The sequence below is a fragment of the Taudactylus pleione genome, unplaced genomic scaffold (assembly GCF_031769625.1).
Source record: "Taudactylus pleione unplaced genomic scaffold, aTauple2 ptg000959l, whole genome shotgun sequence".
Classification (NCBI taxonomy): Eukaryota; Metazoa; Chordata; class Amphibia; order Anura; family Myobatrachidae; genus Taudactylus; species Taudactylus pleione.
The window spans coordinates 4,350,562-4,374,903 of NW_028285360.1; the positions used below are offsets into that span (position 1 = coordinate 4,350,562).

At 46.8% G+C, this 24,342-nt stretch overlaps 1 protein-coding gene across 8 annotated transcripts in view; it reads left to right on the forward strand.

Annotated features, from left to right (window-relative positions):
- The window catches only part of PUM1 (pumilio RNA binding family member 1), an 82,022-nt gene extending 61,053 nt beyond the window's left edge, over nt 1-20,969 (forward strand). For all 8 annotated transcript variants that reach the window (XM_088459996.1, XM_088459998.1, XM_088459999.1 and 5 more), the window contains exons 21-22: nt 12,261-12,453; nt 19,346-20,969. In XM_088459996.1, the coding sequence (XP_088316122.1) occupies nt 12,261-12,453; nt 19,346-19,477 (325 nt within the window). In that variant the 3' untranslated portion in view covers nt 19,478-20,969. The remainder of the gene's footprint in view (nt 1-12,260; nt 12,454-19,345) is intronic.
- The last annotated feature ends 3,373 nt before the right edge of the window (nt 20,970-24,342 follow it).

Genomic DNA, 24,342 nt, shown 5'->3' on the forward strand with positions numbered 1-24,342 from the left:
CCTTTGCCGGCAGTGTTTGTCCATGGCGCGGCCTCTTACGGTTACAGCACCGGTACAGGAGCCGTCCTGGGCTTGTTTCGCTCAGGCGCTTACAACCTTAGTGGGCCAGTTAGCTCCGCAGCCCGCGTTTACACCGATGGGTTTATCCCAGCAGTCAGTGGTGTCGTCACCCATGCAGGGTTTCCCACGACAATTGGTGGTACCCCACAGTCTCCCTATTTCCCCGCTCCCGGTTTCTCAGGAGCCAGCGTGGGTTAACTCCCTGACGAGTTCTGTACAGCACTTGTCGGATGTGTTGCAAGGGGAGTCTGTGATGCGGCCGCATAAACGGCCGGTGGCGTCTCTGTCGGCTCCTTATGAGGATGACGAGGGGACGTCTGATGATGGGGAGATTCTGGATCCTTACGATCAGGAACCTCTCCATACTAAGGACGCTGATGCTAAGTCCAAAGTATATATTCCTGGACTTATTCGGGCGGTCCGCACAGCCTTGGTGATTGAGGACGAAGTTCCCCCAGCGGCTAAATCTAAGTATGCCTTTTTCAAAGATGTGAAGGGCGATGCCACAGTCTTTCCTCTTTCGGGTCAGTTGGTGGACCATTTAGAGGAGGCGTGGAAACAGCCTGGCAAAAGATACCAGCCGCAGAGACGCCTGGCGGTGGCTTATCCGTTCGCGGATAATTATTTTGCAAAGTGGGAATCCCCTCCACAGGTGGATTCTCACGTGACCCGTCTTGTCCGTAGTGCCACATTGCCGATGCCATCTATGTCCTCCCTTAAGGATGCTACGGACCGCAAGGTGGAGATCTGCCTGAAGTCCGCTTATTCCCTTGCGGGGGGGGGGGCAGCACGGCCGGCTATGGCCATTTGCTGGGTTGCCAGAGCGATGGAGCGCTGGGCGGATTCATTAGAGGCTTCTTTTGAATCCGACTGTCCAGCCGAACAGGCGGTTGATTGGTAATCTCCGTGATTCGGCCACTTATATCAGCGAGGCGGCCCTAGACATTAGTACTCTGGTGTCTACAATTTCTTCAGCAGCGGTGGCTGCTCGTCGCACCTTGTGGCTGCGATCCTGGAAGGCGGACGCAGATTCCAAAAAGGGGTCTGGAGGCGTTGCCGTTTACCGGAGAAGTTCTCTTCGGTCCGGATCTGGATAAGATTGTAGCCACGCTGGCGGCAGCCAAATCGGCTTGTCTCCCGTCGGCCGCTGCTCCTTCTGGTTCTGGACCATCGTCCTTTCGGTCATCTAGGGCCCAGGGCAGGCCCAAACCACAGTCGTTTCCTCGACAGGCTGGCCCTAAGAAATCGGCCAAGCCCCGGAAGCAGGCATGGAGTACCAGACGTCCGGCCCCCAAGCCAGATGACAAGCCTGTGGCCTGACGGTCCGGGCCTCCCTTTGGTGGATCCCAGGGTGGGAGGCCGCCTGCTGCAGTTCGCCCAGTGTTGGTCGGCCACTACGACAGACACTTGGGTTCTGGAGGTGGTTTCCCACGGATACGCCCTCTCCTTCCGGCACAGACCCCCGGCTCGATTCTTCACCACGGGTCTACCATCAGACCGGAACAAGGCTACGGAGCTGCGTAAGGTATTGCACACTATGCTCCAGGCTGGAGTTATAGTGCCTGTTCCATTCTCCCAGAGGGGCCAAGGTTTCTATTCAAATCTTTTTTTGGTACAGAAACCCAATGGGTCGTATCGTCCGATTCTCAACCTCAAAGCACTCAACAAGTCTTTGCGGGTTTCGGATGGAGACCCTACGGTCCATCATTCTGGCGCTGGAACCTGGGGACTACATGGTGTCATTGGACATACAGGACGCTTACCTGCATGTCCCTATTCTTTTGCGCCATCAACAGTTCCTCAGGTTTGCAATCCACAGCGCCACTTCCAGTTTCGGGCGTTACCTGTTGGCCTGGCGACAGCACCACGTGTTTTCACCAAGGTGATGGCGGTCATGGCGGCTTCTCTGCGGCTGCAGGGAGTCCGCATGTTGCCGTACTTGGACGACCTGTTATTGGTGGCAGGATCTCCAGAGCTCCTGTTACGCCACTTGGACCTGACCATTGCACTGCTGCAACGTCACGGCTGGCTAATCAACTGGCAGAAGTCCACTCTAATCCCGTCTCGGAGGATTCTGCATCTTGGAGCCTTATTGGACTCGGGACAGCAAAGGATCTTCGTGACGGAGGACAAGATCTCTGCTTTACAGTCAAGGGTGCGCAGTTGTCTGCACAGCCGCCGGGTGTCCCTACACTCGGTGATGAGGTTACTGGGCTCCATGGTGTCGGTGTTCGACATGGTGGAATACGCCCAGTTTCACTCCAGACCTCTGCAGCACCTGATCCTGTCCAAGTGGAATGGGCTGCCTCAGTCTCTGAAGTCCCAGACGATTGTGATCACCCCGGAGGTTCGCCTGTCCCTTGCGTGGTGGTTACAGACGACCCACCTCAACAAGGGACGTCCGTTCTGGGTTCCAAATTGGGTCCTGTTGACAACGGACGCCAGTCTTCGGGGTTGGGGAGCAGTTTTGGGTCCACACTTGTTCCAGTGCAGGTGGACGCCGACAGAAGCGGAGCTTCCAATAAATATCTGGGAAATCCGAGCGGTCTTCAGTGCTCTCCAGCAGGCACATCTGTTTCTCCAGGGTCACCCGGTGCAGGTCCAGTCGGACAACGCTACCACCGTGGCCTACATAAACAGGCAAGGAGGAACCCGCAGTCGGGCGGCTCTCGTAGAGGTCTCTCGGATCCTGGTTTGGGCGGAGCGCAATCTTCCGGCCATATCAGCGGTCTTCATCCCGGGAGTGCTAAATTGGGAGGCGGACTTTGTAAGTCGCCAGGACATTCATCCGGGGGAATGGTCCCTGCACCCGGACGTTTTTCAACTGCTGGTGGACAGGTGGGGTCTTCCAGAGATCGACCTCATGGCGTCCCGGCACAACAACAAGTTGCCGGTGTACGGGTCTCGCACAAGAGACGAAGGGGCGTCTCTGGTGGATGCTCTGTCCGTCCGGTGGACGTTCCTGTTCGCATACCTGTTCCCTCCGGTCTCCCTTCTTCCACGGGTAATCCGGAAATTCAAACAGGAAGGAGGGACGCTCCTGTTGATAGCTCCCGCGTGGCCCAGACGGCACTGGTTCTCAGACCTTCAGGGTCTGTCCGTGGACAGTCCTCTGCGGTTGCCGCTACGACCGGACCTTCTGTCTCAGGGTCCTTGTCTTCACCCGGACCTGACTCGGCTGTCTTTGACGGCGTGGCTGTTGAGACGGCCATGCTGAGGTCCCAGGGGTTTTCCAGCTCTGTGGTGCGTACCATGTTGCGAGCTCGGAAACCGTCTTCCGCGAGGATATACCATCGCGTGTGGCATACGTTCTTCCAGTGGTGTCGACCGAGAGGTTATGCACCGCGGGAGTTTCGTCTGTCTCGGATTCTCGCCTTCCTGCAAGCGGGACTAGATCATGGGCTTCGCCTTGCTTCTTTGAAGGTACAGGTTTCGGCCCTGTCTGTCTGGTTTCACCGTAGGATTGCTACAATCCCGGATGTGCGCACCTTTATGCAAGGTGTTGTCCGCATTCAGCCGCCCTTTGTTCCACCTGTGGCGCCTTGGGATCTGGCTGTGGTCCTGAGGGCTCTCCAAGGACCGCCGTTTGAACCACTCGGCTCAGTGGATCTTAAATGGCTAACAGCTAAGACTGTTTTCCTTCTGGCTATTGCTTCAGCCAGACGTGTTTCTGAGTTAGGGGCTCTTTCTTGTAGACCCCCTTTCTTGGTTTTTCATGGGAACAGGGCAGTGCTCCGCACTTGGCCCGAGTTTCTTCCCAAAGTTGTTTCCCAGTTTCATGTTAACGAGGAAATCGTTGTTCTGGCCTTTAACTCACCGGGTCTTTCCGTGGGTGAGGCCTCTTTGGATGTTGTGCGGGCCTTAAGGACTTATGTTGACCGCACTTCTTCGTTTAGGAAGTCGGACGCTTTGTTTGTCCTCTATGGCTTCCGTAAAAAGGGTTGGCCTGCTTCAAAGCAAACTTTGGCAGCCTGGATCCGTATGGCTATTTCTGAAGCTTATCTTCATGAAGCCCTACCGGTTCCTCCTTCTGTGAAGGCTCATTCCACTAGGTCTGTGGGTCCTTCGTGGGCAGCTCGACGTGGTGCCTCGGCAGTTCAGATCTGCAAGGCTGCTACGTGGTCCTCTGTCCATACCTTCGTGAGGTATTACAGGTTTGACACCTTCGCCTCTCAGGATGCTTCCTTCGGGCGGCGGATTCTCCTTTCTGCACAGGAGCGTCCCCACCCTTAAAGGATACTGCTTTGGGACATCCCCAAGGTATCCTGTGGATACCCTATGGACCCTGAAGTAGAAAATATGAGACATGGTAAGAACTTACCCTTGTTATCTCTATTTCTACGAAGTCCATAGGGTTCCACAGGACTCCCGCCCTGTCGCACCTGTGCTGCAGATGGGCTTTGCTCTGGTCACCGGTTTTCCGTCTCCCTCTGGTGAGAATGTGATTCTTGTATGTGTCCAGATCTTTTTTCTCTCTCTTCCTTCTCCTCCTCCGGCCTATGGCTTGATAACTAACTGAGGTGCCTCGGCTCGGGGGCGGGGTATAGGAGGGGGACCCTAGTGCATCCTGGGAGGCTGAAAAGCTTAACTCTATGGTGCCCAGCGACTGACGTCACACCTATACCCCAAGGTATCCTGTGGAACCCTATGGACTTCGTAGAAATAGAGATAACAAGGGTAAGTTCTTACCATATCTCATATTATTTTTCACTAGGACTGGGCTGTCCTTCGGATGCTATTGGACTACCATCCTAAGGTGGTATGCAGGTTTCACATCAACCAGGTACCGGATGTCGTGCGGGCCCTCTAGATTTGTGTGTACAGGACAAATGTTCTACATAAAACACATTCTCTTTGTTCTGTATGACTTCAACAAACGGGGCTGGCCAGCTGCTAAGCAGAGAAAGATGGGTCCGTTTGACTATTCACTAGGGTTATTCTGCGGCAGATCTTCCTGCCCCTGCCATAGTGCGAGCTCATTCCACCCAGGAAGTGGGTACTTCAGAAAGCTAGATGGGGCGCCTCTGTGGAGTTGCTGTGTAAAGCAGCCACGTGGTCCTCTGCCTATAAATTCACCTCCGCGGATGCGGCGTTTGGGCGAAGGGTTTTCATCACATTTCAGGAGCGTACCTCCCCCAAGGGGGACAGCTTTGGTACGTCCCAGTGTCGAAGCCTGTGTCCCCTATGGATGAGCAGAGAAAAGGAGATTTATGTTCTTACCTGTTTAAAATCCTTTTCTTGGAATCCATAGTGGACAGGGCGCTCACCCTTAACGCACTTGTCTTGCAGTGTTATCCGTTCCCGTTTTCACATCCACTGTGCGTTGTGTTTTGTACTGTGTGTGTGCCGGTCTTCCTTGTCCTTCGTCTCGCTCCTTGCCTTGGTCTTGTTTACTTATCTGGCGCTCTGGACTGGGGGCGGGTTATAAGGGAGAGGGAGACTGGGCTCTTGGGAAGAGAAACTATTTGATGCCCAGACTACAGCTTACCTGTGTCGTTTCCAAGAAAAGGATTTAACAGGTAAGAACATAAATCTTCTTTTAATTTGCACAGTTAGGGCCCCATTAACTATGCATAACCTCTTTATCGCTCGCTAAAGGGGTTATGTCATCTTTTCTGTATTCAACAAACAGCAGTAATCTAAGAGTACCGATGTTTGTCACAGCATCATTCTCGCTATCTTTAGATGGCAAAATGATGCGATCCTCATTGATGACAATGGGGACAGGGTGCTGCCCTTACTACTGAGTCCCCGTGTCATGCACATACGCATAACACAGGATCCCGTCGTTGGCAGCGTTAGACTGCCAGCAGCCCAGTGGAGGACCACGCAGATGGGAAAGATTTCTGGACTGCACAACCTGACTATATATATGATGGGAGGTGCTACCTGATGAGACTAATTGCAGGTACAGAAACAGACAAATCTCAGGTGCACAACTCCAATTTATTAATAATAAATAAATATATATATATATATATATATATATATATATATATATATATATATGCAATAAGATTTTGCAATCAATAGAGGTTTTTAGCATAATCATGGCCCATGCAGACAAGAAGGACTTTGCGGGACCTCGACGGAATGGTAAGTATTGTTAAAATTCTAGTGGCATTTTCATTTGTATCACAGTGATTCTAAATGAATAATGCTGTTGGTATTTACATTCTTTAATAAATTGTCCCCCCAATTTTTCAGGTTTTTTCTCCGAGATAAGGTTGTAACACTGGGCCTGGTTCAGACCCGCTCGCAAGCGGGTCAAAGTTGCCCATGTGTGCGTGTGCACGACGGAGGCGGCTCCGTCGTGCGAATGCACGAGACCTGAATAACGATGGCCAAGCCGTCGTTATGGGTCTCGCACCAAAGGGGGCGTGCTGTCGATGGTGATTGACAGCACGCCCCCTTTGGAGGGCGTGCTGGGGGCGTGACTGCCCAGACGGAGGCGTTCCTTTGGAGGGCGTGCCGGGGGCGTGGCTGCCCAGACGGAGGCGTTCCTTTGGAGGGCGTGCCGGGGGCGTGGCTGCCCAGACGGAGGCGTTCCTATGGGAACGCCTACCGTCTGGGGCCAGCCCCACTGACATCACTAGTGATGTCAGTGGGAGTGCTTTTGGCTCTGATAGAGCCAAAAGCACTCCAGGGCTTGTGGCAGCGAGATCCTACCGCAAGGGTCTCTTCGCAAGCCCGATGGTCGCGATGGTCTTGACCTTCGCGACTATCATTTTGGCCACTCGCTATAGCTGTGGGTGGTCACCCACAGCTATGCGAGCGGCCAGGAGGCCGCTCAAAAAAGTAAGAGGGCCGGCCCTGATTCAGAGCGAGCGCTCTGTCAGAGCGTCCGGCTCTGAATCAGGACCGCTGTGCAATACTCTCTATAAGGTTGGAAGAGGTTAGTCTGAGTGACAGAAGGGGAGGGAGAAGCTGGCATCCAAAACTAACAGGAGAGGGGGAGAGAATCCAGTGGCACATATGGGTGATCTTTATGAAAATACATTGGAAATCCTATTTTTTTTTTTTCTAATAAGTTAAATGTCCTAAAATTATTTCCCTAGAAATATCTTAAAGAGTAACCATACAACAACACTGTCAATAATTTAAAAAATGTTTGATTGGGAGTAAAAAACAAAGATAAATTGATTAAGCGAGGAGCGGTAATAGCAAAAATGCTTAATATCCCAAGGCTTAATAGTGGTTAGCATTGCCCTGGAGTAGTGCAGATAAAATCGTCTACTATGTTTATGTAGCCACAAAGATCTCTGATGGGATATGAGCCATGCATGTTAAGCAGTACATCCATCCAAACTTTAAATTAAACTCATAGTAGTCTTGAAGTTGGTTTAAAAGTCATACATTTTGAAATTAGGGAAAGCAAGATATACCTCAGTTTTGACCAGCATTAAATACGAGTTACAGTGATCGAGACACAGCAGGTGAAAAGTGGAGTGCACGCCAGCGGCAGCCATGGAGGACACTAAGTGATTACTCGCTATCAGTGATTTTGTTTTCTACATTAGGTATGCACCTTTTGACATTGCGTCTATAATACATGATTACAAGGGTAGACCCATATGTTTAGTTTGATGTATTGTTGTATTATTGTCTCCATAATAGAGGTGGGATATTGATGTATTAGGGGAGTGGTCTTTTAATTAGACTGTTGGGTATATATGGGGGATATGTATCACTTGTATTTGTATCTTGACAAAGGTCCACGCACAGGACCGAAATGTTGAATCTACAGATGATACTGCAGATGCTGTAACCAATTTTTTTTATATATGCACCCCTATATCGTTTACTCTGCATAAGGGCCTTTATGGTTCTTTATGGGTTAGTCACCACAGCAATTAGTACCAAACAACGTGATATATATATATATATATATGTATTTACATTGACTGCTCGACTGTGGCCAGCAGTGATAAGAACATATTGGGGACAAAGCCAGTGTTGTAGTTTCTAGTACAGACTCAGCTGCACTGACGCTGGCAAAGAGGGGCTGCCTGATGACTGCTGGTTACAGTGATCGAGACACAGCAGGAGAAAAGCCGCAGCTACAGTGAGCCATGGCTGCTCTGTTTCCATGGCTATCTCGGCTGCTCTGCAGTCCCCGCGCTCCATGATCATTGTAGCCAGCAGTGATCAGGACACACTTGGAGCCATGGATGTAGGGAGCCGGGAGGTCTGCTTGACTGCTGCTGGAAGAATTATCATCAGATGCATTAATGTCAGGGAATCCCCAGCCTGGCATGGGCAATCTGATGCGACCACGCCAGGTAAGTGGTTAAAATGTTAGTTATGAATTCACCAGTGCACCAACTAGAAGATTTGGATAACATGTACTGTTAGGGGTTCCAAAGGACTGAGATTGGGAAATACTGTGTTAGACCATTTATAGCGCTAATTATTAATACTGTATTACACACACTATCTAGTATATTAAGAGACCAATGTGTCCAGGGCTGGTGCTAGGTTCCTTTGCCATACCCCCAGACTCCCAGGGATGCTAATTGGCCACACTCCATCTAAAATCAAGCATTTGTAAACCCCCATCTAGAAATCCTGCATTTGTCCCCACTGGGCCTCTTCAACAGGCCCAGTAAAGAGAACCCACTTCCCCCAGCTCTCGGTGCCCCTTCAGAAAAGCCCCTTGAACTCATGATAGGAGCTATGCCTTATACTAGCTGGTACACCCAGCACATCCAGAGCCCCCAACTATGCAGTTACTGAAAGCAGGCAGTAGATTTTGAACATACATATTTACAGATAAAGATAGTGTATGTTGGTCTCTGTATTATACGGCGGTCACATGGATGCTTTGTGTTTATTGTATGATGGACACTAGGATGATTTTTTTATTGTATGGTGGTCACTGGGATGCTCTGTGTATTGTATGTTGGTCTCTAGAATTCTCTGTGTATTGTATGGCGGTCACTAGAATGCTCTTTGTATTACATGTTGTCCTCTGGGATGCTCTTTACATTGTACTATGGTCTCTGATATACTTCCTAAAATGCCTGCTATTGTTGTAACTCAGAATTTAAACATTGGTGGTGGTGATGTTGGTGGGATGCTATGACTATATTACAATACAACCCTTTATTGGGCCCTGACATGAACAAACCAGAGGATAGCATGCACAAATGAACTCCATTTTCCCAATATTTTCATGGGCCTCATTGTATACTCCAAATGGGCCCTTCATGCTTCATTATTACATTGCTATTTTTAATCCATTTCATCTTGCCTTCACATGATGGATATGCCTCCTCAGACGCACTTCATTACTGTGGGTGTACCTTAGAATTACCAATATTTGAGACCAAGGCACCTCTACAAGTGCACTGCATCACTCGTATTTCTTTGGAAGCTTTAACTTTATGATTTCACATACTGATATGTCCTCATACACCTATCCTTTTTACACCCATTGGCGCAAGACCACTGACACGATACCTGAGCAGCATATTTTTTGCAACTTTTTCTCAATTTTGCACCTTAGTATGCAAATAGTGTTCTAGGTACTTATGATTATTTTTTTTTTTTTGTTTGTTCTGTGACTTACAGGCATTAGTGAGTCTGGCTGATTGTATAGTAAAGTGGCAATAATGTAAGCTCTTACCCTCTTGTGTTTCTCCCTACTTTAGTTTCATCTACTTCTTACTCACCACTAGGGCACCTAACACTTGTTTGCTTATGCTCTGTTGCTTATCTGGGTGTTATGGTCGCTAATGTAGCAATATATATTATCCATGTCCTGGTCCTGTATTGTATTGTTCTGTAAGTCGCTTGTCTACAATTTGTTTATGCACTTTGTAAGGCGCTGCAGAACACTTGTGGCGCCATATAAATAAATGATGATAATAAAAGCCAAAACCAGATTGGTCTTGCCTTTTAAATGATTGTCACTTTAAAACATCAGCCAAACTTGTTGATACCTGCAAGTCATAGGCTATTACATTTACCTCCTAGGGGCAGATGTACTAAGCTCTTTAAAGTGATAAATAGGAGAGTGATAAAGTACCAGACTGGTAGTTTATCACTTTCCAGAGCTTAGTACATCTTCCCCCTACTGTCTCCAAATTGGGCACATAAGAGTGACTACATGTGCTGCTAAATCCAGTAACTTGTTTATATATAATATAAACAAGTTACTGGTTAGCGACACTCAGAGGATTCAAATGAAATACAATAGAAGTCTCAGTGGTCAATGTTTCACTAGGCACGATTCAATTCAAAGCAAATTGTGATGGGAAGGAGCTCCCGGAGCTATTCAATTCAATGTACTGTTATGTCGGACAATGCTCATTCTCGTGCCTTTAAACATGGTGTTTAGTTACGAGAACGGGAGTTCTTCGACTTATCTGCCTGGCGGGATGCGGTTTCTGCGGCACTAAGGGCAGAAGGCAGCATAGCGCCAGTAGTTTTGTCGATGTCTGCTCTCACCCAGGAGGGGTGGGAGAATTAATCCTTAGTCTGGCTTAACAACACGCTTTATTGAATGACTCCGGGAGTTCCCTCCCGGTGCTATTCAGTTAGCGTTGAACTGAATCAAGCCCATTGTATTCACATTTTAATGAATACATTGAAACGTTGACCACTGAGACATCTATTGTATTTAATTTGAATCCTCTTGAGTGCCGGTACCCAGCGCAGTTCTACATGTTGCGTACCTCCAGTAGGTGCACTAAGATTTAGCAGGCCTACAGGGTCGGTTTTTATATATAAATTATACACACAAACCCAAGCCTCTGGACCTAGATGCATGAAAAAGGTGCCCACTAAGAAGGGATTTTTCTAATTTCTTCTCCTAAGGAGGTGAATAGGGCTATAATGTTACCTCCCCCTATTCCAGAGGTTCCCAAACGCGGTCCTCAAGGCTCCCCAACAGTTCAGGTTTTAGAGATATCCATGGTTGAGCACAGGTGTTAAATGAAATTGACTGAGGTTCTAATTAAGGCCCCCATTTACTAACTAGTTTTATCACCAAAACAAGTGATAAATGTCACTGTGTATGATAAATGGTGCTCCAGCCAATCGGCTCCCAACTGTCATTTTTCTAACAGTTGACAGTTGGGAGATGATTGGCTGGAGCACCATTTATCATACACAGTGAAATTTATCACTCGTTTTGATGATGAAACTCGTAAATGAGGCCCACAGTCACCTGTGCTCAACCATGGATATCTCTAAAACCTGAACTGTTGGGGGAGCCTTGAGGACCGCGTTTGGGAACCTCTGCCCTATGCAATGTACTGCATGTCTCACTGTCTATGTAGCACAGGTCATATTCAAACACCAACTGCCAAACATCACAGGCAGTTGGTATGGCTCCCCTATTTGAATAGTGAGGGAATATAATGTGTTACTACAGAGGTGAGAGAGGAAAATGTGTCATTCCTTCCTACACAGATGAGGGAGGGGAATGTCAAACGTGTTACCACAGGGTGTAGAAAGGGAATGTGTTACAACAGGGACGAGGGAGGGGGTATGTGTTACTACAGAGGTGAGGGGAATGTGTTACTACAGAGGTGAGGGGAATGTGTTACTACAGAGGTGAGGGGAATGTGTTACTACAGAGCTGAGGGGAATATGTTACTACAGAGGTGAGAGGAATGTGTTACTACAGAGATGAGGAAGGGGAATGGGTTACTACAGGGGTGACAGAGGGGAATCTGTTACTACAGGGGAGAGGGAGGGAAATGTGTTAATACAGGGTTAAGGTGGGGGAGTGTTTTACTCCAAAAGTGATGAGAGGGGAATAAGTTATTACAGTTGTGAGTGAGTGAGTGTAATGTGTTTCTACAGGTGTGAGGGAGGGATTGTATTTCTACACAGGTGAGTGAGGGGAATGTTGAATGTGTTACAGCACGGGCAAGGGAGGGAAATGTGTTACTACAGAGGTGAGGGAGGAGAATGTGTTACTGCAGGGGTGAGGGAAGGTAATGTCTTACTATAGCAGTGATGCATTACTATAGAGGTGAATGAGAAATGTGTTATTGGAGTGGTGAAATGGAAACAGTAAATATATAAGGTCTACCCTAAAGTAGTAATTGCATATTTAGAACACTTGCTTTCAGATTTTTATTTATTTTTTTTTTTTTGAATGGCTGCATTGTCAGATGTACATAATACACACATGGTGATACTAATGCACAAAATATTGTCCACTCCTTCTTTTTATTTTGTCACAGTAATGTGGTGGAAAAGTGTGTGACACATGCCTCTCGTACAGAGCGGGCAATGCTAATAGATGAAGTTTGTTCAATGAATGATGGGCCTCACAGTGCCTTATACACCATGATGAAGGATCAGTATGCCAACTACGTGGTGCAGAAAATGATTGATGTAGCTGAGCCAGCACAACGCAAGATTGTCATGCACAAAGTAAGTGAATACCCTGTTTGCCAATGTATGACTGTTGACCAAGTATAGGTAATTCTAACAGGAAGACACATATTCTAGTCATGCTGATGTTCCCAAACCTACAGAGACTACAATCAACTTGTTATGGAATTTAGGACACTGAACAACGCTGAAATGTTTAGGCTTGCTGATCTAGTTTATGCTATATACAGGTATATATGTAGGTTATGTTGACGTTACTGAATAGTTTGCAGTAATTTCTGGATAGTATAAATGCCCCCTGTAGTTCTGCGCGGGGCAGGGTGCCGGACTATAGAAAGGGCTCTCTAGCGCGCACGCCTGAAAAGTGGGCTGGGCCACAAGAAAAGGGGGAGCTCCCCTTTATTCTTCCTCCGGGTCCACAGGGATACCATGGGGTATATTATGGTTGGAGATCAGGCACCAAACAGTTAAAGCTTCAGCTCCCAGGATGACTCTGGTCCTCCTCCATATATACCCTGCCCCTAGCCGTAGGACTTCAGTTGTTCGTTTGGTGCAGCAGATTCAAGATGCACCTTTGTAACAGGGGACTGCTCTGGCAGTCCTAAGTTTTTTTTATTCTGTTATATTTTATGTTTTTGGCAGTACTAAGTGCCTGAATTAAGACGCATATACTGCGACTCCATCTACCTCCGCTGGGCTGCAACACCAGTAACTGGGCTGGTGATTTTGGCGGGTCGCTGCTAAGCTTGCTAGCCGCAATGCTGCGACCTGGATTGCAACTGGACGCATGGAGATGTCAGGTAAGGCAATTCCTCACTTACGGGGAATCGCACGCAGCAGTACTTGCTTCTGTTGTCAGATGCAACAGATGCCGCTGCTGTCAGGGCCAGGGCCTTATCGTCTGATGTAAGGGATCGGCAGCAGATACTGCTGTACCCGGCTGGTTAACGCAACTTACGGGAGGTAGGCGCTCCCCCGACCCGGACGCAGTCCCTGCGAAGGGTTTCGTGCGTCTGGGTTGTTTCGCCTACACTCCACATGTAATGAAACGCTCACGGTCCACGCTCAGTGTGCTGCGTAGCTGTTGGTCTCAGGAGGGTTTGGGTCAGTCTCCCTGTATACCTCTCCCTTGGTTAAAGTATATAGTGCTCTATATCCTACCATTCCTTTGTGTTTGTGTAGTTGATTTAGAGTCTATATGTAATTTCATTACATATGCATGGTATGTGACTGTTTGCTAGCTGCTATAGTGACACTGTCTTTTATTTCTGTCTGTCAATTAAAACTATCACTGTTTTTTTTCTCCATCCTCTTGGGGTGGAGGATTTTCTCTGAGTACTTGACATTTGTTAAGATTTCGTGAAGGCGGTCACATAACATTGCAACTATTGCCTTTAATTGAATGTCAAAAGATAAAAGAATATAGGAGGGGGAGCCCTCTATGCTGGTTTCATGTAAATCATGTATGGCTTATTTGTCCCATCAGAACATTAAGGATGGTTTGTGTGTTGTCTGTTGTAAAGAGCCACCTCACCAGTCCGGTTTATCTGTCTCTGGACAAGTCTTCTTGGCTGCTCCCACTTTTCCACCTTGGATGGTAAGAACAGAGTTTCCTGTATCTAAACAGCTCACTGAGCTTATGGATGAGGCATGGGGTAACCCTGACAAACGTTTTTATGTGAATAAGAGAATAACATCTTTGTATCCTTTCTTGGCTTCTGTATGTACTAAGCGGGAGGTACCTCCTACTGTGGATGCTCATGTGACTCATTTAATCAGAAATACTACATTGCCTATTCCGTCGGCATCTTCTCTGAAGGGTTCCACGGATAAAAAGATTGGAGCATGTCTCAAAATGATATTTTCATCATCTGGAACTGTTACCCGTCCAGCTATGGCTGGAGCCTGGGTAAATAAGCTGTTGAAGAATGGATGGGAGCATTGGAAAATTCTCTATCAAATGCTAACAGAAAACAGATGATGTACATCGCCCATATACGGAAAGCGGCTTCCTATCTGGGAGGAGCTGCTGTAGATGCTGGAAATGTAGTTTGTAAAGCATCAGCAGTTTCAATGGTGGCATGCAGGGCCCTTTGGTTAAGATTCTGGAAAGCTGATAACAGGATCAAAGGCGGTACTGGAAGTTTTACGTTTCTATGGAAAAGTACTTTTTGGAGCAGAGTTGGATAAAATCATAGATACTCTGGCAGCTTCAAAGTCAGCAGGTCTGCATTCCAGGGACGAGCAAGGGAACAGCCTTCCTCTAAGACATCTAGTTTTCGCAAAATATCAAGGCGACAGAGGTCTGGCCCGGCAAGACGTCCAGCTTCTGAGCCGGTCGACAAACCCTCTGCTGATGGGGCAGGCCTCCTCCTGGGGATCCCAGGATGGGAGGCCGACTTCTTCAGTTTATGGATTGTAGGCGTCAAACAACAACAGATGCCTGGGTCCGAGAACTGCTCTCTCAGGGGTATGCCCTCACTTTCAGGAGGCCTCCTTCCCAGAAGTTTTTACACAGATCCTCCAGCAGATGCGGTGAAGGCTCTGGCCCTTTAGAAGGTCATTCACTCCCTGCTGCAGGGGGTAATATTCCCATTTCCTGTGTCGCAACAGGGAAGGAGTTAATCTATTTCTGGTTCAGAAACCGAATGGGGCTTATCGTCCTATACTGAATCTAAAAACCCTCAACAGGTTTATTCATGTACCCAAGATTCATTTGGAAACTCTCCGATCAATTATTTTGGCAACGGAGCCGGGGGGTTACGTGGTTTCCCTGTACAATCCGGATGCATATCTGCATGTTCCTATCATACCATCCCACCAGCAATTTTTACAGTTTGCTGTCCTTCAGCAACATTACCAATTTCAGGCTCTACCCTTTTGGCCTATTTACAGCTCCCCGGGTATTTACCAAAATAATGGCAGTCATGACGGCCTATCTCAGGCGTCAGGGAGTCAGAATCCTGCCAGATCTGGACGATTTGCTTATAATGGCACAGACTCTGGTTGTTTTACAAAGCCATCTTCAACTGACCATAACCTGCTGACAAAAGCACGGCTGGATCATCAATTGGAAGAAATCATCACTTTCTCCAACACAGCAGATGGTAGTCTGGGAGCTCTTCTGGATTCTCTGGCACAGACAGTGTTTCTGTCAGAGGACAATATTGTGGCCCTATCGTTATGAATACGCAAGCTGCTTCGCAAGTGAAGGGTATCCATTCTGTTAGCAATGGGATCAATGCTATCCACCTTTGACATGGTGGGGTATGCTCAGTTCCATTCCAGGTCTCTGCAAAAATTGATTCTCTCCAAGTGGATCGAACAGTATCATCAAATAAAGTCCCAGAGGATCCTTCTTACTCCAGATGTTCGTCACTCCCTCTTGTGGTGGCTGAGAAAGGATCATCTGAACAAAGGGCGCCCATTCTGGATTCCAAATTGGGTGCTTCTCACCACAGACACCAGCCTTCGCGGATGGGGAGCAGTTACATGTCTTCACACCTTTCAGGGAAGGTGGACAAATCGGGAAAGTCATCTGTCAATAAGCATTCGGGAACTGCGAGCAGTGTACAAAGCACTTGTCATGGCACAGGACCTGCTCCAGGGCAAGCTGGTCCAGATCCAGTCCGACAACAGTGGCCTACCTCAACCATGAGGCAGAAGAAGTTGCGCAGCCATGAAAAAGTGACACGGGTTCTGATTTGGGCAGAACGTCATCTTCCGGCTAGCTCGGCAATATTCATACTGGGAGTACTCAATTGGGAAGCAGACTTCCTAAGTCGCCATGACATACATGCCGGAGAGAGTGGTCTCTCCATCCGGGAGTGTTTCAGCTCCTGGTAAACAAATGGGGTCTACCAGAAATAGATCTCATGGCGTCACGTCACAACCACAAAGTCCCCGGGTATAGGTCCTGGTCCAGAGACCCATCAACAGCCTTTGTGGATGCACTGGCAGTAAGATGGGACTTCAAGCTGGTGTATCTCTTTCCTCTGATTTCCCTCCTCCCAAGAGTTCTCAGGAAATTCAAGCAGGAAGGCGGAACAGGGGGCTGCGGCTTGGCCCAGACATCACTGGTTCACAGACATACAAAATCTATCCATAGACCGTCCGTATCCTCTTGCTCTATGGCAGGATTTGCTAATGCGCAGGGTCCCTGCCAGCATCTGGACTTACCGAGTCTGTCTTTGATGGCGTGGCTCTTGAATTTTCCATCTTAAGAGCAAAAGGTTTTTCCAGTTCTGTAATTCAGACAATGCTTAGGGCATGGAAGCCTGCCTCTACCCGCATCTATTACAGGGTTTGGCATTCTTTTGGTCAGTGGTGTGCCCACAGAAAATGTGATCCTAAGGTGTTCAGGATTTCCAGGATACATGCTTTTCTCCAGGCTGGATTAGACCTTGATCTCCACCTGGCTACAATGAGAGTACAGGTTTCTGCACTCTGTCAGGTTCCAAAGAAAGATTGCTTCTTTGCGAGATAATAGAATATTACTTCAGGGAGTTCTGCGAGTCCAGTTGCCTTTTGTCCCACCGGTTGTACCGTGGGATCTGTCTTTAGTTCCTCAGGGGCTACAAGTTTTCCCATTTGAACCTCTGTACTCTGTAGACTTGACAGCGAACACTTTTTCTCCTCGCTATCTCTTATGCATGCAGAGTCTCTGATTTGGCAGCGCTTTCTTGTTGCTCTCCATTTTTTATTTTTCACCAGGTTAAAGCTGTTCTTCGTACAAGGGAGGGTTACACCTTCCTAAGGTAGTGTCCTGTTTTCATGTGAATGAAGAAATTGTTGTTCAAGCTTTTCAGGCTCCAGATCTTTCTGTAGGTGCAGCCTCCCTGGATGTGGTTCGTGCTCTCCGTATTTATGTGGAGCGCACAAACTCTGTTAGAAAATCAGACGCTCTTATTGTATTTTATGGTTTTCGCAAACGAGGATGGCCAGCTAATGAGCTGACTCTGGCGAGATGGCTATGGGTGACTATCTCTCAGGTGTACACACAGGCTGATCTCCCTGTCCCAAGCACAGTGACAGCACATTCTACTCTGTCTGTAGGGCCATCGTGGGTATTTAGTCATGGATTCTCTGCTGAACAATTCTGCAAGGCAGCCAAGTGGTCTTCTGTCCACACGTTTCTTAGGTTTTATGCCTTTGATACTTTTGCCTCTCAGGATGCTTCCTTTGGGCGATGAGTTCTCCTTTCTGCTCAGGAGCATCCCCCACCCTAGGGGAACTTCTTTAGGACATACCCATGGTATCCCTGTGGATCCCTATGGACCCTGAAGAAGAAAATTAGAGTTATGGTAGACTTACCGAGTTAACTCCTTTTCCTCGAGGTCCATGGGGTCCACAGGGCACCCACCCTGACACACCTGGCTACATGGGTATTTTTTTTTTCTGTCACAGATGCCCTCATTTTTTATAAGTGTTTCTGGTGTACGATTGCTCTTTCTTCTCATGCCTTGAGGCTAAAGTCCTATGGCTAAGGGCGGGGTATATATGGAGGAGGGCCCAAGGCATCCTGGGAGCTGAAGCTTTAACTGTTTGGTGCCTGGATCTCTCCAACCATAATATCCCCCATGGTATCACTGTGGACCCTATGGACCTCAAAGAAAAGGAGTTATCTAGGTAAGTCTACCATAACTCTAATTTTCATTAGTCTTGGGGGCGTGCCCGGCACTTCCGGCAAATGCTGGGCTGCTCCTCTCTGTGAATAGATGCCATGCACATGCACACGGCACCTATTCACCGACGGTGATCGCTGCACAGCAAATTGTCCTACCCGTGGCACACTGTGGTCTGCAGGTTGGGACAGCACCCGGCATGTTGTTTTAGAGGGGTGCCGCCGAAAGGGCAGGACGCATTCTGCCCTTTTGAAATCTGGTGCGACGCCTCATTAACACAGCCTATCGGGAGGGCTAAAATGCAGGCAACCTGGAAAGATTCAAATGCCATTTATGGATTTAAATTCTAATGATTTTGGCTTCTGCCTCCTTTCATTGGTAGGCTCTTAACAGCACGTCTTTGTCTGACAATTCTAGTATAATACCCATGACTTATCTCTTTCTCTACTGTCATTTATTATCAACTGTCTCTGCTGTTGCCACATGGATGTTGCAATTCTACCTAACGTTCATATGTCCAAAACAGAGCTGAACTTCCCTCCTCCCAGCGTCACTGTATCCTCTCATCTCCACAGTTAACACACAATTTCCTAATTCTCCCAAGTACACTGCCTTGGTGTCACCCTTTGTACTCTCTACATTATTCCTCTCTGTCACCTTTGAAATAGTAATAGGTCGCATCCAAGATGCCACCAAAACTAACTGTTTTCTTATCTATTGCCTTGACTTAGGAAGAGGTTACAATCTGGCATTACCTTTGTCCATCTATCCCTGGTTCAGATTGTTTTAAATGCCATGACAAAACTGAACTTTTATTATCACCTACACAACCCTAGCACCACTCTGCAAATCCCTACACTAACTGTCCCATATAATTCTGGATCCAATTCAATTTACACACTTGCACCTACAAAGCCCTCATTAATAGTATTCCTTCATATAGATGACACCTTATACCTCAAATTCTCTACCGAACACCCAGTAAGATCTGCCTCTGACATACGCCCCACATCTGTTCTCCAATAACCACCTCTCTATCCCACCTACATAGGCTATGCCAGTGCTGCTACACACCCATAGATTTACGTACCACTACCAATCAGACCCTTGAATACCTTGTTTGTTCTTGATTGTGCATATGTGCCATACTCTAAACACATCAATGTGTGTATTTACATATCATGACAATAATTACTGTACAAGGGTTTTCAAGAATCGACACTTAAAGGGGCCATCTGAATTTAATATAATGGATGAATTCCGCTTCCAAATATAAGTTAAGCCTCACACCTGTTGTTCTTTTCTAGATCCGACCACACATTGCCACTCTTCGGAAATATACATATGGCAAACACATACTTGCCAAGCTGGAGAAATACTATATGAAGAATGGTATGGATCTGGGTCCAATGTGTGGGCCTTCCAATGGCATCATCTAGAGATCTTCCTGAACCCCACTGTATCTTCCCTATTTCTACCCACTACGTGGGAGATTCAGGGTGTAGCTCTAACCTTTAACCAACCTTTGTAAATGTCTTTAATTTTATTACACCTGACATATTAATTATTATTATTTTTAAAGATCAACTTAACCCTCCCTCACTGTATTTCTGTATAGAATCACTTGTACATATCTTGTACATGTCCTCCCTCCCCCCTTTGCTGAACGCACTTTCCTCCATTATGTGCGCCAGAGCCCATGTGAATAAATTTGCTCGCTCCAAAGTCCAAAAGGATACTGAAACTTTTTTAAGCTGAAACATGTTGTACCCCTTACCTTTGTTTATTTTAAAACATGCTTTGATTAACCAGAGTTCTCCATTTCTATACGTACGTTCGTATACATACATTTTTTTTTTTTTTTCCAAGCAAATTCTGTTTTATCGTGCAGAAATTGGAGTCGAGGCAGGTATAAGACTGCCCTTTTTACGACTGTATTTTTGATTTAAAATGAGACTTACTTTAGCATGTCCACCTTAATTCTAACCCCTATACCCTTTTTTCGCTTTGTATAAATATGTAGTGTATACTTGATATAGATATTTGCATATATATATAAAACTTTGTAGTATTTTCTTTTAGTTTTTTTGATGTTTAAAATACAGATGTATCCTGCAGTTAGTGGACATAAACCCTTTTGACTGTAAAATTGTACATTTGTAAAACCTCAGTAATGTAAATGTGAGTTTGAAAATCGACATAACCCCCTTTTTTTGGTAAGAGATAAGAAAAGGCAAAAAAAAAAAAAAAAAAAACTTTAGGCCAAATTGCATTTCCAGAATTCTTCTACAGATATATTGGTTGTGATGTTGTAAATTGTAAATTGTAATTTCTGCCGGGCAAGACAAAACCGCATTTTTTTCCCCTTCTCTTTTTTTAGTTGGTGTTTGATAGCTAATTTTACTTCCAGGAATAATTTGGATAAATGTTAAATTTGCTCTAAATTAGTGAACAAATCTTTTTAAATCAGCCAACTGCAAATATGTTTCACCGATTTGAAATCTGGGAACTGAAACAGCCCTAATTCAGTTGGAAATCTTGTTAGTAGTTCTTTCCTGTACAGACTATAACGTTTTGTTTTGCATTTTGTCTCACTTGTAAGTTGCTGTAACATATTGTCCACTTAATTCTCTCTTGTTTGAATATACAAATGTAATAGTTAAACGGTGTATATTTACAACAGACATGAAATCCCCCCTCTTTTGTGTATATTACAAATGAATTTTTCCAAGCACACTTGTTTAACTGTATGTGTATAATTAAGAATCCCCTTTTCAATTGCCGGATGGAGCAAGGAGGGCGGCAATGGGGAAGGGGCATTATTGGCCCTGTGGATGCTTCTGATTTAGCAATTATTTTTTGTACTTTGTGTAGAATGTCTATAAACGATGTGTGATCTTTATTTTGAAAATTACAGAACTTTGGAATCTCTGTCTGTGGTCTGTCTATATGCATTTAGTACAAGCCTCTCATTTCTTCATGGACAGCCTGTAACTTGACCGTAGCATGATACAATGTGGCAACAGCCGTAACATGGATATTATATTATTTTGCTACTGTATTTGATAAATTTATGCAACCTTGGACAACTTAACAGGCATAAAGGTAAAGATGTTTGGATCCAACAGGCAAGGGTCTAGAGCAGGCCTGGCCAACCTGTGGCTCTCCAGCTTTTGTGAAACTACAAGTCCCAGCATGCCTTACCAGAGTTTTAGCATTCCCTAATAGCAAAACTGTGGCAAGGTATGCTGGGACTTGTAGTAATAAAAATACTGAAGAGCCTATGGGCCTAATTCAGCATTGTATGCTAATGCCACAACTGTTGCGTGTGTACACTCAGCTATGTGAAAATATATAAGTGAAGCTTAGAGATGTATTGAGCCGCTCTCCGGCAACTTTGCAATTCCAAGCTTCTGCGTACAAAGATGCAGCATCGGTCACAGAATGGCTGCGGGAACGGAAATGCTGGAGACCTATCTCTTGCCTACGGGATCGCAGACTCAGGATGTGGCACTGTCTTGAAACGGTCACGGTACGCCTGCGTTCTTTGCTGCCAAAACCCCAAATGCTCCCTGTCAATGACACCGCAAGTAAACAGTCACCCAACTTTGAAAACATAAGCAATAGAGTACAACCCAGAATCCGTCCCTATGTTGGTGACTCATACTAATGAACAGATAAGATGGATGGACCAATAGTGGGGTTTTTATTTTGTGCAGTCTCTTTTGTTCTAGGGCAATGTTCTCCAACCTTAATTGGGGTGGGAACTACTTGAGAAAAAAGACATCTTGAAGAGCCACATTCTATTTTTGAAAGCTAAAAGCTGGCTAATAACTAAACTTTACATAGAAAAACAACAATGCATTAATTCAGTGATAAAGGGGTCTATTTACTAAGCTTGGTCCCACATCCCCTTCAAAGTGCTACAGGGGGTAGCAGGGTGCTGCTGGATTATTTGTGCAGACAGAACAGTAGATGGACAGGTACCACAACCCCTTTTAAAGTGCCAATCTGTGCCTGTTGAGAGCTGTCAGTGATGAGCAGGGTGCTGTTGGATGCATGATGGCTGCAGGTGTGACAGTGGATGGCCTGGACCCACACTCCCACCAAACAAGTGTCACACACTGTCAGCGGCAAGCCTTCTGGCAGTGACTGCCATTGTTCTGCGTATGACATCCTAAGCACGCCGTGAGATCAGTGCCATAAGGCGAGCTACCGTCGTGTTGCCCCCATTGCCGAAATCAAGCTACCGAGGTGCTGCCCCCGTCGACGTAAGGTGAGGTTACCCGGAATGTGACCGCGAGCGACAGGTTGGCGACCGCAGTTCTAGGGAATTACATCAAATTCTGGAACATGAGAATACATCCACTATTTTCCATCATTCTGAACATAGTACTTATGGTACACCTAAATAATGTTATCAGCACTGAGCAGACCTATTGATGAAGTACATATTTTATTGCGCTAAACACATTAAATGCTAGCCACAATAAAAGTATCCCGTATTTCTCTTTCATCCACTAGGGGACACTGGAGGTGCTTACGCTGGGGTATAGAGGCGTGGATAACTGGCGCCGGCACTTTAAATAATTTAGTGTGAAGCTCCTCCCCCTCTATGCCCCATCAGTCCTCAGTTTAGAAAATGTGCCTCTAGGAGCTGGTCACATTGTGCTGTGCTCCAGCAAATACATTTATTTAATTTTAAACATCTTTTACACACCTATAGGTACCCTTCGCCACCTATCTAAAAGGTGGGGTCCGGGTACCTGGCGCCCTGGTGTTTTAGCAAACACCAGGAAGGAGTGCGCAGGGCTCATTACAAGAGCTCCTGACAGCTCCTTACCGCCACAGCAGGTCTTCACACAAGAAGAGAAGACTCTGCTGACCTGCTGAGAGAAGCTTCCGGGGACACGCAGTGAGTAACAAGCTGCGCATCCCCCGGCTCCCGCTGCCCGGCGCTGACACAGCATACTGCTCTGTGTTACTGTGTGCATAGCGCTGTTAGACAGCGCTACAAGGTCCCGCTGTCAGCGCTGCCCTGCGCTGTTAGAAATACACAGCGCTACACGCGGCTCCCTGCTTCTCCCCGCTGATACACGTGGGTAGCGCGGAGGTGAGGGGGATGGACATAGCAGCCATATTGGAGCCCTTAGGGCATGAAGAAGGGGGTGGGGCCTAATTAACGCGGGCTCTATATTCGGCAAGCGGCTGTAGATAACAGCGTGGCTGCCGTTTATTAACTCTTAACTGCCTGCATCTCCTTTATACAGGAGAAGTGCAGCAGAACTGAAGGCTGGATTCTTTGGCTCCCCATTCCTGGCTACAGCAGCTACAACTTAAGCAGAGGCTGTGCATAATACACCCCACTCCCTTCCCACAGATCAGATTCCCTGCACCCCCAGTGTATCTCCTCCTCTGTGTCCCAAGTCAGCCTTCTGTTTTTTCTTTACCTCTGTATATACTCTGTCCCTGTGTTGGTGACTGTTCTGTTTGACATGGATACACACAAAGGCGTCTCAAAAGATGTTCGTTTGTTCTAGGTGTAACAACAAACTATCCAAGCCGCATGCGGCTGGGTCCACGTTATGTGATGCTTGTATAGCAATTGATCCACCTGTGGCTAATACTGCCTCACCTGCGCCTACATGGGCCGCTGACATGGTAGGAGTAATGACTGACTTAACGTCTGAGTTAGCTGAGACACGCAAGTCTCAGCCTCCCTGGGTTGCTGGGCTAACCAAGTCTCTAGACACCCTGGTACAGCTGTGTCCGCTCCCTCCACTTCCTTACAAGGACCGACACAAAAGCGTCCTTTATCTGCTATTCTCCAGAAGAGTCTGACGAGGAATTCCTCGCTACGGAGGATACTGAGGAAGGGGAATTGGAGGAAGCATTACAGGACGATACCCCTCCAGAGTTAGAGTCCACCTCTCCCGGGGTGGAATCTTCAATTTTGGCGGTCAGAAAAATCCTTAACTTACCTGAGGATATTATTCCTGCGTCCCAGGAGTGTGAATTATTTCATGAACAACCAAAGAGTTCGGCGGTTTTTCCGTTCTCACTGCATCTTCAACAGCAGCTCTCAGTGTCCTGGAAGCAACCGGATAAACGGTTCCAAATTCCGCGCCGGTTTCCTTCTAGCTACCCTTTTCCATCATCCATGATGGAGAAGTGGGAAACACCCCCACCAGTAAATGCGTCCATCTCCCGTCTTTCTAAAAAAACAGCACTCCCAGTACCAGGAGCTACAGTACTAAAAGATCCTTCGGATCGTAAATTGGAGACAACGCTAAGATCTATTTAT